The sequence below is a fragment of the Emys orbicularis genome, chromosome 1 (assembly GCF_028017835.1).
Source record: "Emys orbicularis isolate rEmyOrb1 chromosome 1, rEmyOrb1.hap1, whole genome shotgun sequence".
Lineage (NCBI taxonomy): Eukaryota > Metazoa > Chordata > Testudines > Emydidae > Emys > Emys orbicularis.
In genome coordinates, this window is record NC_088683.1 from 333692393 (window position 1) to 333708537 (window position 16145).

At 38.0% G+C, this 16145-nt stretch overlaps 1 protein-coding gene across 1 annotated transcript in view; it reads left to right on the plus strand.

Moving 5' to 3' along the window:
• GUCY1A2 (guanylate cyclase 1 soluble subunit alpha 2) overlaps positions 1–16145 on the plus strand; it is a 269493-nt gene that overhangs the window by 21316 nt on the left and 232032 nt on the right. The window contains exons 3-4 of the mRNA XM_065422786.1: positions 768–889; positions 14373–15091. Coding sequence (XP_065278858.1) covers positions 768–889; positions 14373–15091 — 841 coding nt within the window. The remainder of the gene's footprint in view (positions 1–767; positions 890–14372; positions 15092–16145) is intronic.

Genomic DNA, 16145 nt, shown 5'->3' on the forward strand with positions numbered 1-16145 from the left:
TGTTAAGAAAGACACTGGGTTTATGGCTTATTACTACAATCTTTTGGTTTAATGTACAATTACTAAGAACAGCACCCCAGTGGGGATGACATGTAAAGGAAGAGAGATTTGCCCACTACTTAGCCCTTTGGTGTTTCCCTCCTCCCCCCCATGCCTTTATTTTCATTACAGAAAGTGCTCAGTATTATTCACTATTATTATTACTTTTCAGATGTTTGCTCCAGTTCCCAACACTGGCTGCTATTGCTGATATTAATAAAGTGATTGGTGGGTGGATGTATGTGTGTGTGTGTATATATTTATACACACACACACATACATCTCATTGGGTTATTGGTGTCAAGGTTATCTCCTTTTCCAGGCATATTTTACTTGTCTAAAATAATCCACTTTGCTTTTTCACTGGGCGTTTACTGTGCCTCCCACTTTGTTGTCACTGAGTATTGGAATTTCAAAGGTTTGGTGCCCAAATTCATTTGGGATTGCCAAGGTATAATTGGAAAAAAAAAAAAAAAAAAGGAATTTGGCCCTCAGAGGTAGGTATATATATTTGCCAGATATTACAGGCTTGATTCTGCTCCATTAAAATAAAAATGAGTTTTTTCATTGGTCTGAATGGAAAAAGGATTAAGCCCTACGTTATAGATAGTTAAAGACAAAATGAGGATGTGCTTTCAAAAGCACATTAATAATCAACTGTTAGTCTCCCAACTCATTTGTTACATAAGTTAAGCAGATGTATAGAAATTGTTTATTTTTTCCCCTAGTTACAGGGATGCAGAAAAGAACTTTCACAATATATCGACCAGATGCTCCTATACAGACTGCTCTGGCAACGATGAAGCTGAAGATGTCTCAGGAATTCTCCAGTGTACAGCTAATATACTCGGTACTTATTTTTTGTAATATGACTCATTTGCTTTGGTTGGAGGGTTTTTTTTTTTTTTGAGAGGCCCATCATTAATCATGAATGAAGGTCTTTCCATCCAGGGCAGCTTAGACTGTAATCAGCATCATCTCATTGGGTTATTGGTGTCAAGGTTATCTCCTTTTCCAGGCATATTTTACTTGTCTAAAATAATCCACTTTGCTTTTTCACTGGGCGTTTACTGTGCCTCCCACTTTGTTGTCACTGAGTATTGGAATTTCAAAGGTTTGGTGCCCAAATTCATTTGGGATTGCCAAGGTATAATTGGAAAAAAAAAAAAAAAGGAATTTGGCCCTCAGAGGTACGTCAGGAGGTGTTTAAGCATTTGCTACTAAACAGCAGATGCACGAGGGTTCTGTTAGCCATACTGATTCGGGGTCTGGAGAAACCATGTTTTAGCAGAATGTAGCCCGCTAGGGTGACCAGATGTCCCGATTTTATAGGGACAGTCCTGATTTTTGGGTCTTTTTCTTATATAGGCTCCTATTACCCCCCACCCCCTGTCCCAATTTTTCACATTTACTGTCTGGTCACCCTATAGCCCGCTGAATCATGAGTATCTTAAATTATATTGCCCTCTTCATGCTGAAGGATCCCAAATATGACAAACTTGTATAAATGTAAAGAAGATGTATGTCATCCACCACTGAAGTGCAGCCACCTGTGGGTTGACATATGCAACTACTTAAGAGAACACAGCAGCATTGCACAACAGGACAGGAAATGAAGAGCATTACCCTACCAAACTGAAACTGCAAGGAGAACCTAGCTTGTTGCTAAAGTCAGATGTGAACCCTTCATTTAGTAACACTGGTGAGCTGTATACAGGATTTTAAAGTGAAATTTATGTAATAAGTTAGTGCAGTTTCAGATTATGGGTTCAAATAGAGGCAACTGGCCCTACATACTCTCACATTCTTCTACTACATCTTTAGGGTACGTCTAGACTGCAGTCATGGGGTGTGATTGCAGCTTGTGTTGATGTGCCCAAGTTAAGTTTAGTCTCACAAGGCCAGTCCTGTGAGTGATTACTTTGGGTTCTGGGCTGGCTTGTACAGCCTATGCTGAGGCTTGCGCTGCCATGGTCTCCCTGTTCTGGGACCTGAGCTAGCTAGATTAAAGATAGTTTGGGTATGCTGGCTACTACCCATGCATTGATTGCTGTCTAGACATAGTCTTTGTGCCTGCTCTTCTCTGGAGCATCAGTAAGGTTTTATCAATTCTCAATCTGTGAAAGCTGATATAAATCCACACTGAAAGAAAAAAAAGCAAAGAACTTTTTACTAAGAACTTTAATTTAAAATGGGGGCATTTAACCCTTTTTCTTCAATAAAACTTTTCATTTTTATTGTTTTGGAGAAACCTTTACAGATCACTTAAGCCACCGATTAATTAGCTAATTTTAACATAGCACTTTGAAGATGTAAAGTGCTAAATATTATTTATCATTGCTACAAGTAACACTCACTACTGATTTTTAGCCACAACTGACATTATAAACCCTTGTGTTTGGGGATATAGAAATCAATGATAAACTTGCGCTGAAATTTGGCTTGGAGTGAATTTGCATATGAATTATTTAACCACTTAAAGATTGCACCGTTACTGATCTATGCATAGAAAATACTATCAGTGCTAAGTATTATTCATTATTATTATTTCTTTAAAGCATCTTACTAGCATTAGATGTTTTTTGAATTTTCAGTACTGCACTTATGGCACCTGGGGCTATATTTTCTATGAAGTCTCGTAATCTAAGCACTCTTGGGCCTTGCTAGTACTGTTTGAGAGTCCTCCAAGGAAATCCCAAGGTGCTGCAGGAGATGGGGGTAAGGGGTATAACAGGTGGCACTCTCAGCACTTAATAGGTTCCCTTTCACTTGGTAATGAACAAAAGCCTGAACAGGGTCCATTTTCAGGAGATTATGCGGCTGGAGATTTCTCATCCCAAGAACGGCATAAAATTGAAGTCCTGACCTTGTGTGATAATTAAAGATCTCATTACCCTCTTTGCAAGAGGACTGGTATCAACTCTGGCATTCTAGCTGCATTCCAATCTGGGTTATTACATTCTGCTTAACTAAAATCCCTCTTGCAGTTGGAGTAACCATTTGTCTTCCTTTTCTGTCTCAAACTGTTGTATAGGGTTGGTATGCACTGTAAAATAGCTGATATGCTCCATCTAAGAGGTGGCGGCATTTTACTGATGGTCGATGCGCTTCCTCTTCATTAGGACCCTTACCAGGCAAGGTGCTGAGTGCCTGCTGAGAGGTTCTGAGTGCCCTTAACTCCTGCTGAAGTTAATGAGAAGAGAGCAGGCACTCAGCACCTTGCAGAACTGGGCCAAAAGTGCTTTGGGATTTTTCAGAATTAATGACATCACAAAAATGTACAATGCAATATTATTTAAAGTGATTTTTTTTGCTTTTATTGTTAAATAGTTGAGTCCTTACCCTTTCAAAATCAGCCCTTGTACACGTCTTCATGACTCATGCAGAGGAATCTCTCTTTATAATACTTTTAAAACATACATAATAATATTGTAAGAGGCCAGACTAAAAACTCAGTACTTATTTTCACTATGAAACTACAGCTCTTATGGTCTATCAAGTCTATGGGTGCGTTTAAAAATGGTTATGAATACTTGTTTGTGTGTTCTTAAAATAATGTCTAGGGCCTTGATCATGAAATAAAATCTAATAGTGTGGGCCCAGGTGCTGCAGTGGATAGAGATCTGTACTGAGCAGATCATGGGGCCTAAATATCTGTTTTCTTCAGGGAACTATGCTGGTCTGAGTGAAAGGTACATTTAAAAAAACCACACTTATTAAATAAGGTGGGAGGAAGTTACTATTAGGAAATATTCATATATTTTTTTTAAATTTGAAGTTGAGTTCAGGACAAGAAATTCTAAATTTAAGGTAAATTCTTAAGGTAATTATTAATAAACACTTACTTCCTTCTCCTCATCCAATGGCATGAATTTAGGAAGGAATATCAGAATTAACTCTGACTTACTTTGTGTCACAACAGCCAGACTGTTAATGAAGGCTGCTTGATTAGTTCTCAGTTCTATATGTGACAGTTATTTTCCTGGATGAATAATGAGAGACTGCTTTATACAAATGGGAAATAAACACTGAGGTGTGTAATCAGTACAATTGATCTTATTATGACATTGTTGAGACAGAAGACTTGAGTGGTGTGATGGTATTTAAACAAATGTTAATCCAAATTCTGCTCTAATTTTATTTCATTTATAATAAAGATTACCCATCTGGCACTCTGTTATACTTCATGCAACCCACGGGTTGTGCCTGTTTATGCTAGAGGTGAATATTTGCCAGTGTGGGTTGCATGGCCAATTATATCTAGGTTATCATTTTGACTTCAGTCCTTACTACGTCCAGATTTGAAACAGAAGACCTTGGAACTTAGCTTCCATTTGTAGTAATGGAACAAAGCCCTTTCTTAAAGGTACCTGCCAATGAAATATCTGCTATCCTATTCTATCTTACCTGCGAATACTTCAGTATGATTTACCTCTCCCGACCCACTAAGTCTGACTCTAAAATTCTCATTCTGTGTTCTTTGACAAAACACAGTGAACACTGAGGTCATTAGTAGACCTGGGAGATTGTGGACAAATGCCTCACTTTGTGGTCTTGGTATTTACACTATTCACAGAACAGTGATGTCTGATAAGATGTGCATTCAGCTGTGGGTGTGTAATTTATACTGTATGAATACTGGAATTTTTCCCTTAGTAAGCTGTCACTAGCAGTGTAAAGCAGTCAATCTGATTCTGATTCTCCTCTCGCCCTCACTGATTTTACACTGAGGCAATTCCATTGACATCAGTGTATTTATTCCTGCTTCACATCAGTGTCATAAAGGCATCAGGCTGCCTGGTATGGGACATGGCTAAGAGAGCCCTTCATGTGTCACGCAGGCAAACCAGACTTTATGATGAAAGGCCATTAAAACCAAAATTAATCTCACATTAGATTCTTCCAGTTCCAAAGAACCAGCCACTCACCAAAATATTCTTCAGGATCTCACCCAAAACCCATGCAGGTAGCCAATCCTTTAGTAAAATAAAAACTAAAGGTTTAGAAATCATAGTCTAGAGATGTGGGGGAGGCATGAGCCAAGAAGGTGATGTCACCATCTCCAATTTATACCCCCCATCCATGTGCATGGAAAAATACTGGCTCAAACATGGAGCTATGCATCACATATTCTACATGCCCTGCTGAGTCACTGGGCCTCCATTGTCTGTATGATATCAGAGGAATCCTCTGGAGGGGCACTGGAAGAGTTGATTCTCCTTAATGGCCCATCAACACCTGGCCCATCAACACCTGATGTAAATCTGTCTTGTGGGTGTTACCCAGGAACATAAGTGTAGTAACAAGTGTACAGTAAAATGTCATAATCTCATACACAATGGTGATACACACATTTCAACAGGATAATAATACTTAGCAAATTATAACATTTCCAATGAGACCTTACAAGGCATACTTTGCACAAGATTGATCACAATTGTGTATCACAAAAGGGAAGTGGATCCATCATATCAACTGATTGGATACCCGATCAACCAGCAGCATTACTTTGGAGTGACAAGGAGGTTGAGGTTCTGTTGGTGAGAGAGACAAGCTTTTGACTTGTCTCTTTCACCAACAGAAGTTGGTCCAATAAAAGATATTACCTCACCCATTGTGTCTTGCTAATATCCTGGGACTAACACAGCTGCAACAACCTTGCTTGGGAGTGACAGCTTGCATGGATGGAATGTTACATTTAAATTCTGTCTCCTTTTCAAAATAGTACAGACTCTGCCTCCTTTAATTGGTTTATGCAGATTGTACAGTTTCCTGCATCATGTGAAGGAAAAGGAGAAAGTGACCAAGATACACTCTTGCTTTCTGGATGGCACTATTAAGAATTTCCTGTGTTGAAATACCTAGAGTCAGATTCACTAGTATGCTTCAGTCTGGTGTCACAGAGAAGCCATAAACTTATCTTAGTTGGCTATCTGAGCTGGGTTTACAATTGCTTTGCATTGTCAGAGAGGTGCAAAACAGCGAGAATGAGCCATTGTATCTGGCCTTTTGATTTACTCTGAAACCACATCTCTTGCTCAAGGCAATGGAGCCTGATGAAGCAGGAATCCAGCTTGAAGGAGGCTGTCATAGCCTCATTAGAACACCCACTTATGGGAATGAGTCAGGTTCCTCTGTAAACAACCTCTATTATATTTTTGACTGAACAGTTCTAAATAAAAGATCTTTGAATTATTTTTTAAAATAAATTTAAAGCCTATAATGAGGTCTTTCGTCATCATCATCATATAATTAAGTTTTATCTCCTTTTTAGTTTATCTTCTGTTCAGTCCTCTGAGGAGCTGTGATGGCTTAATAAGACATAGGACCAACTGATGTCCCTTAGAATCTTCTGGAATAGCATCTTTGTTGCACAAAGTTGCTTGCCATTTGAAGAGTCACAAGCAGACAAAACAGAATTAACATGAGCATCAAGAGCTCCGTTTTGATAGCAGTTCCTGATACAGAGAATAAAAGGAAACAAACATAGCATATAATGATGATGATGATTACTTCATTTATTTATTAGGTGTCTGTCACCTTATATCTGGGTACATTAGGGAGGATGGAATGGCCCTGTGGCTAAAGCTGGCTGTATCTTGGGAAATGTTTTAAATGTCCATGACCGATTTCTTGTGTGACTTTGAGCATGTCACTGAATCTCTCTGTGCTTCAATTCCCCATCTGTAAAATGGGGATAATACTTCCTTTCTTTAATTTTTAACCCTCTAACACCTGTCTGTCCTGTCTATGTGGATTGTAAGTTCCTTGAGGCAGGACTTTCTCATACTATTTGCCCTAGAGCACCTGGGCCCAGGTCTCATCTGGGACTGCTAGCCACTACTTTAATACAAATAAATAATTTTACGTGGCTTAGATTAAGAGCAAACATATCTCCAAAATACAGCAATGCACTGTATGACTCACTACAGCACTGAACTTGCTAACCTGAAAGAATCAGAGAAGGGGATAGCGGGAATTTAAATCTCTAGCTACTGGAAAATGTGGACCAAGAGCTTGTTTTACTCTGTGCTCTAAAAGTGGACACATTCAGGCTCAAACTTCTACCTGGGGAAGTGAATTTCAGCAGCACGGTCTTGCTACATATTTTTGCATTGGAAGTTGACAATATTTTTCTTGGAACATATTTGCAACTTTGCTAAATGGGTGGAATGTCGCCACCATGAATAGCTGTGTTGGCTGCTGGAAGTGATGAAATTTAACCTTGGATCAAATTAATGAACATTGGCAAAAATCTATTTTCAAATGTGAATACTTGCCAAGTAAAAATGAGTATTTTTGTGCAGCCTTTATTGAGAGAGAAATGACAGGTGACCAGATCCTGTTGGCTTTTAATGGGAGTTGGGCACCTCGCTTACATTTGCATCTTTGAAAACCTCACTGCTTATTTACACTGTGGAACATCTATACCAGTAGTTCTCAACCAAGGGTGCATGTAGACCTGGGGGACACGCAGAAATCTTCTAGGGGGTACATCAACTCATCTAGGTATTTGCCTCGTTTTACAACAGGCCACATAAAAAGCACTAGCGAGGTCCTTACAAACTAAAATTTCATACAATGACTTGTTTATACTGCTCTATATACTATACACTGAAATGCAAGTACAATATTTATATTCCAATTAATTTATTTTATAATTATATGGTAAAAATGAGAAAGTCAGCAATTTTTCAGGAACAGTGTGCTGTGACATTTGTTTTTTTATGTCTGATTTTGTAAGCAAGTAGTTTTTAAGTGAGGTGAAACTTGGGGGTACTCAAGACAAATCAGACTCCTGAAAGGGGTACAGTAGTCTGGAAAGGTTGAGAGCCACTGATCTACACTAGACATGCTGTATAAGCACCTGATCTTGCTAGAAGTTATCTGCACTATATAAATGATCAATAAACATCCTCAAACAAAAGACCTGGAAATAATTTGTACTGGCAACAATTCTGTTTATCTTTAATAAAAAAAATAAGCAACTAAAAATCCACTGTAATTATGTTCTTAAAAAACGTCCACAGCATGAGTCAATGACTCCTCTGTGACATGCAAATTTGATACATTATAAATACCATCTCCTGTTTGTTTTAAATTTACTGTCTTTTAATTTTATTGAGTATCCTCTTGTTTTTGTATTGTTAGAGAAGGTTAAATAATGGACTGATCCGTCAATTTTAAGTGAATAACTTCATGCGCTCAAAACACTATATATGCCTTCAGCATCATCTTCTTTGTGATAAGAACTGGATGGACCTCAGGAAGCAAATCCTAACTGAGTTAAAATTGTTAAAAAATGTTGCAAGGAGTCTAAAGGGAAACAGATATCAAATGGTAGAGGTGTGTCAAAATCAATTTGTTTTAGAAACAGATGGGGCTTGCTCCTGCATTCAGACTCTGTACAAAGCTCCCATAATTGTGCAGATGATGCACCACACTGATAATATATAAGTAAAATAGACAAAATTATTTATGTAATTACTGAATTAATGTAATTGCTAAAATTAGCAACTCTATATCAGAAATGTGCATATGGCTATAACAATTGATCTCAAACTGCAAACTCTTCAAGGTAATTCTGTGTCTACTGATACTTTTGTACAGTGCCTAAAATACTTGAACCCCAATCCAAATCAGAGACTCTAGGTGCTACTATAATATAAGCATTTAATAATGGCAATAGTAAATTGAACAAACTGTAGCAATGGAATTGGAGTTGATACATAAAAATGTCTTGGTAATTAAAAGAATAATAGATACACTTGAATTACAAGCCCCACTGGGTGCTGTAGTACTGTGTATTATTAAAAAGAGGAGAAACTGCCAATAGTTAAGAGTAGTTAAAGGCTGTGATATACATAGCACCTTGTCAAAGGTCCGTAAATAAAATACAAGACATTTTATATATTCGAGGAAACATGAGAAGCCTTTTGGGATTTCAGTAAAGTATGACACTAAAAACAGTTAACTTTTAAGCCAGCAGATGAATTTTCTTTATGTATTTAGAGCCATATTTGCTTACTGAAATGACAAAAATAAGTTTGTTTTCTTATTCCTATTTGCCCTGCAGAGGCAACACAGCTGAAAGGGAATGAACTGGATTCTATTAATGTCTGAGCATTATCAACACACTGTTCTGAAGTTCCAGACAGTTACACTTGTGCAGACCTATTTAAGCAATAGGCTTCCCCATGTGTGAATGAGAGCATACACTGAAGATACTGGAGTTGCCTTGGTGTTGCAGAGGCCCTGCTTTGGCTTGCAGAACCTCTATTACTGAAAATGCTGTGTGGGAATAAAATAACTGAGTTTATTTCTAGGATGTCAAGTTGAGTTTCCAGAGCTGGTAATGTGTGGGGTGGGGAAAAACTTTTTGCTTGTAGCCTGGAACTCACTGAGATGCGGTGATCATGATGTTATTTTTAGTCACTTGTTAGATTAGAACTGCATTTTAAACATTATTAGAAAAATATTATTTTCATTATAAACACAGGTAAAACAAATATTACAGGTAAGCACATGTGGGTAAAACTTTTTACCCAACCTTTTCTATTTATGTAAATTTCATTTTTTTGTTTATTAAATTGTACAAGGTATCTAGGTAATATATATAGCTCTACAAAGTAAGTTGTAGTACAATTTTACAGCTGTGCCAAAGCTGTTTGTAAAGATATAAAATGCTTTTACTACGGTTATATGCAACCAATAAAAATGACCATATAAAAACTGTTGTCCAGCTTCCTCCATTTGATACAGAATTTATCTTTATACTCAAGGTATGCCAAAGTCCTTCACAAATTAATTAGATATAGGTCATACTGTCATCTAGAGGCCAATTGATCAGCTAATAAGCAGTCGGGTGTGTACTACACCCATCAAAATCTGTTTTAATGAGTGAGTGAATGTTGGTTAAAATATTAGTTTTTCCTATTGTTTTTAAATGGTGTCCTGGAGTCTTCAACTTCTGCCTAAACCACCATCAGATAAAAGCAGAAGAGAGTTGTGTTATGAAGGGGAGACTAAATATTTATTATAAATCTGCTTCATTGAGGAAACTTTTGCTACACCCATGGGGACAAAACCTAGTCTTTTGTTCATGATATGAATGTTAGAACTGCAAATTGTATCTCACCTCTACCGTTCACTAGATGACACTTCAATTTTCTTAAGGGATATCCCATATAGTATGTGTTAATATCTACCAAGGGAATTGGATGCAATGGAACATGTACTATTGGCTGCTGTTGTCTCCTTGGTTCACTCTACAGGAATAATTGGATGGGTTATAGTTGCTTCGGTATGATCTGTGGCTCAATCCCAGGGTATTTTGTTGTTTTGATCTTTCACCTTCTTATTGATTCTGAACTGCTTGTATGCTGCGATTTCTTTTATGTTAGATTATGTTAAGAAAGGGACAGAGAATAATACTGAAGATCTGATAATGACTTTACATAAATAGATGGTACACTCATACCCCGAACACTGTGCTCAATTTTGGACATTCCCCTGCAAAAATATTGTAGCAGAAATGTAAAAGGATCAGAGAAAGATGATAAAAATGAAGAATCACCAGAAAGACTATGAGAAGAGAGAGAAAAGATTCTCAAAATAGAAGAAAAAGAATGAGGAATACTTAGTTTAATTGAATGGCAACGAATAATGTAGATACTTGTTGATATAACATATAATTAACCTGTAGGTCTCTCAAAATATTATAACTTAGATGCTGAGAAAAAACGTTTAGGAGGATTTTTTATTAAATCAGTCTTTTATATTAATAATAAAAATATCCACAGACCTACTACTATCCTCTTATTTCGGGATATCAGCCAACCACTAATTATTGCAGTTAGGGAGAAGCTTCCCCCAGAGCTCGTTATTGAATAATTGGCCATTAGATTATACAGTGTCTCTGAAGCATCTGGTACTAGCCACTGTTGAGACAGAATGCCTTGCAAGATGGACCATTGATTTGATCGGGTATGGCAATTTCTGTGCTTCTAACAATGGTGGTAGTATTTCCTTTTTTTATACCTAAACATAATTAACAGGCCTGGGGAAAAAAATCCATTTAAGAGAGAGTGAAAATAACTAAGACTCTTTATACAGGAAATGAATAAGAGGGGATGAGATAAAGAGAAACAAAAAAATGAACTTTATAGAGATGGAAGTGGATTGCAAGAGCAAGGGGATGTTCAGCGAAACAGAAAATAGAGTTAAAAGTAGTAAAAGAAAATACTTCATCATATAAGGCACAAATAGCCTGTGGAACTCCATGTCACCAGATATCATCAAGGCTAGAGCTTAGTATGACTGTATGGGATAATTATTTTTTGATAATGAGAACATCCAGAGTTACAATACAATTTGTGTGACCTGAAGAAGAGCTCTGTGTAGCTCAAAAGCTTGTCTTTCACCAATAGAAGTTGGTCCAATAAAATATATTATCTCACCCACCTTGTTTCTCTGAGTTACAATAGTAAATTGTAAAAAAAAAATAAAAAAATTCAACAGGATATAAACCCTTATGCTTCAGGGCATAGATTAGCTGCTAACTCATGGGGATTAGGAAGAAACTTTCCCTATGGAAGGGATATCCCATACCTGCTTACTTCAGGGTTTCTTTCACCCTTCTCTAAAGCATCTGGTCATGGGCATTGTCAGACAAAATTCTGGATTAGAAAAACCACTGGTCTGATCCAGTTTGACCACTTCTGTTTTTCTATGACTGATTCACTGCTATAATACTCCAGTGGAGCAGGGGTAACTCCACTGATTAACACCTAAAATGTTTAAAAAGTCAATGGCATATCCTGTGGCCATATCACTGAACCTAATTTCATAAAATAACCCCCATTGGTTGGGGTTGGTACTTGCCTGGAAGATGTTAGAGTCCTGTGTTCTGCAAAAGTAATGGTGGTGATTCAGTAACTGACACCCTTTCCTCTACTAGGAGGCACTGTACGACTGGAGGTAATCTCTTTTGGATTATCCATAAAACCACAGTTCTCACCACTTGTAGTTATAAAAGAGGGCTTTCAACCCAGGTATTCTGGCCAAATGCCAATATGAATAATTATATTCTGCTACCTACCTAAATGTATCCTATTAATTTTCCTACATAAGTTAATTTTCTTCATAAATTGTGCAGTGTTAAGAGTTTTTAAACTCATCATGCCACATCCCAGATGTGGGTAAAAAGATCACTACATATAGTTTGTAAATCAGTTTGGATGAAGGGTGCTGTGTAAATACCAAACATCAATAGAACTGGGCAAAATTTTTTGTCTGAACGTTTCTTGTCAACACCAAAATGTTTCGTAAATTTGTATTGGTTTCTGCCAAATTGTGTCGGACAAAAAAAGCTGAAAAAGTTAAAATGTTTCCTTTAAACATTTTTAAAACGAAACATTTCATTTTTTAGCTTTTTAAAAGAATTTTTGTTTCTATATTCCCTTCAGTTATTTTTTTAAAAAGTCTAAAATAGAAACAGTTTCATTCTGAGTCAAACATAACATTTTATTTGACCCGCAATGATTTTTTTTTTAACTTTTTGATTTGCTGAAAATTTTGAAAAACTTCAATTTTGGGTGAATCGGAAATGATTTTTTTTGTTTAATTTTCAGAATTTCCAGCAAACCGAAAAATCAGTAATTTGCAGGGCTCTAGTAGTTATAATTATAGCCATGTACTTATTCAAATACTGCTTTGAGATTATTATCAAAGTTTTGTTCTGCAAACAATAGATTAATAACTTCTGCTGTTCTCATGTCTCTGGGCATGAAACTATTTTAATTACATGGTTCTTCCAAGTTCAGAAGCCTATGAGCTATCCAAACAAATGATGTAACGGTCTTCAGAGATCCACTGGTATTTTACTGAAGATAGCATAAGACATGTTTAATATGTATTATAATGAAGATCTGATTTGTACCCTTAGGAAATAAATGACTATGTCCTTCATTTCTATTGGAATAATTAGGACAAGCTGTCATGGATTTAACTAGTATGTGTTACATTTAATAAAAATGATGCACTGGAGGACATTTTTTTATTTGTTGAATTTATTTTCTCTGCACACTCTTACATTGGGTATATATTCTAATAATTCACATGAAAATCATCCTACCACATCTGGCAACTGGACACACACATGCTATACACATTGTAACTCCAGCATTTGATATAGTGATTAAATGCAAATGATGCTTAAAAGAGCATTCCTAGAAAATAGTAGAGAGATGAGTCGTCATCTTAAAATGGAATTTTCTAAAGTTGCCTTTAAGATAGTTACTAGCAAATCAAAGCAGCATTTGATGCACATTGTCAGTCTGGGATCTTTTTATTGCTGCCATTTTTTATTGCCTGTATGCGATGTTTGGTATCATCACCTTTCAAAAATGAAAGCCTTTTGAGTTTCTGTGATGGGAACATGGAAAGATCTAGTACATTAGCGGTGGATGACTCACTAGCCCTTTCACCCTTTGCCACAGAAGTGCTTTTCCAGGTGGCTAAGCCCCTGGAAGCATTGCACAAGCTACGTTCTCAAATTCAAGCAATTCAGAGAAAGGGGTTATTTCATCTTATTCTTTAGCAATCCCTAGTGGTCAGTGTAGGAAAAGTATTTCAGGCTCTGAGGCTGTCTTATTTCATGGTTGCAGAGTAAATGCAGCCAGAAGAGGTATATCTGAGTGGCCAGTTGTGGGTTTCGCATTGTTCTGTGGAAGTCCTAGGTTTGATTTTCAGTCCCAGTCTTTGACTCAGTGGGGCCTTGGAGTGTTGCAGAGACAATGAGGGGGAAGGAGAACTATTGTGTTGCTCTGTTGTGATCCCACTGTCCAATTCAAAGGTGGTACTAAAAGATTCTGAAGGAAGTTCCGTCTAGTCATCCTCATTGCACAGGGTGGTCAGATAATGTTGTAGTGTGTGAGATATAAAGCATGAGAAAAGTGTAGTCCTCTGGGCTCTAACCGGAATGAGAAAAGGTAAAAGTGCATGAATCACAAACTGTGGCTGATAGAGGGAGATGGGACTGGGGAGTGAGGAAGGAAGATGGACAGGAAAAAAAAAAGCAGTCCAGAATGACGAGATGTGATGCAGACATCTTAGGGTCACCCACAGAGACCAATGAAATCTGGTAGCTTTTGCCTTAGGGAAATGGGAATCCCACTAGCAGGTATCCTTAATGAAGAAGACTTTAGAATAGGGGACAAATCATAGTCTGGTGGCTGGGGGGAAGCCCCAAACAAAAGCAGATTATAAAGGAAAAATGTTGCACAACAATAACCCCACCACGTTGTTGACATATATTTACCATTGCCCTATAGGTTTGAAGTTTGAGGAGATGCAAGAAAAATTTGGGGAGGAATTCTTCAATATCTGCTTTGATGAGAATGAAAGAGTTCTTCGCGCTGTAGGTGGCACACTGCAGGACTTCTTCAATGGCTTTGACGCTTTGCTGGAGCACATTAGAACTTCATTTGGAAGACAGGTCACTCTGGAATCCCCTTCTTTCCTATGCAAAGAGCTCCCTGAAGGCAACCTCATGCTCCACTACTTTCACCCTCATCATATTGTTGGATTTGCAATGATGGGAATGATAAAGGCGGCAGCAAAGAAGATCTACCATTTGGAAGTGGATGTGGAACAAGTCACGAATGATAAACTGTATGCGGAGGGGTCGAACCCAGGTAATTGCAGCTGTCTTACTTTTATTATCAAAGAACGTGAAAATGCAAATATCACAAAAGCACTTCCACTCGGATCATCTCAGTCTCCCTCAGACCTGAGGATAAGCATCAGCACCTTCTGCAGAGCTTTCCCCTTCCATCTGATGTTTGATCCAAACATGCTGGTGCTCCAGCTTGGGGAAGGCCTTAGGAAGCAGCTCAAATGTGACACTCACAAAACGTTGAAATTCCAGGAATGCTTTGAGATAGTTTCCCCGAAGGTCAGTGCCACATTTGAACGAGTCCTCCTGAGATTATCAACACCATTTGTGATTCGGACCAAACTTGAGGCTTCTGGCTCTGAAAATAAAGATAAGGTAGGAGCATTAATTTAGAATGGGATGTGTGTGTATGGGAAGGGCGCATTTATTCAGAGTCGAACAGCTCAAGGACTGTGCACTACCGAAAGCTCATTTAACCCCCCAAAATAAGGCTTAAGTGGGATGTAAGTGGTTTGGGTCTGGATTGGGATGAATTTCATCCTACATTATTTATAAACTCTGCAAGTGGAGTTATTGCAGATACTTTGAATGCCATTCAGAAAATTCTCGGTCACAGGGTTGTGTATTAAAACATTGGTGAAATTCCCAGTGCCTTGGTTTGACGTAATGCCTATGTCTAATCATTAATTTCATTCCAATTTTATTGTAATAATACTGAAAACAATGACACCATTGAATGTAATTGTTCTCCGGGGAATGCAGTTTTGGTGTTATCTGAAGGAGTTTAGCTGTAGGATTCCCATTTACTTTATATATCCTACATAACAATTTGAAAACATACTCTTCTCCATGTCTCTCATGCTGCAGAGAAATGGAAAATCTGTAGCAATTAACCACTACAATAAATGATGCCAAATACAATTTATGCCAATCTTGATATAGGAACCTCTGATGCTGTCCTGTCATAAAACAAGCCCCCAACCAAAGAATATTTGTTTACCTTTGTGCTAAGTGGTGTAAGTGTTCTTAGGTAGGTTAACTCTCCCAGGACCTGGAGATAGTGTGGTGGCTACAAATGGGCAGATTTTCAAATGAACTCAGCTTCCATTTAGGCACTTATGATGGCGTAGGGCTTATGTAGGTGTAACTAGGGCAATGCAGTATCTGTGTAGACACTACGTTCCTTACATTGGCTGTTGGCTGTTCACTGGAACTGTGAAATTGACAAGAAAACCGACTCCCGGTTCGCCAGCCTGGCTGCTGCCGGGTTTCCTGGCTTGGGAAGCCCTCAGGCTCTCCACTCCCCGTGGGGAGCCCTGCTGCCTCCCCCCAGGACCCTGGCTCCCCACCGGGAGCACAGCAGTTGACTGGACTCCAAGCGCAGATCTCCCCGCCCGAAGTGAGAAGCCCCAGGTGGCTTTCTCACCAC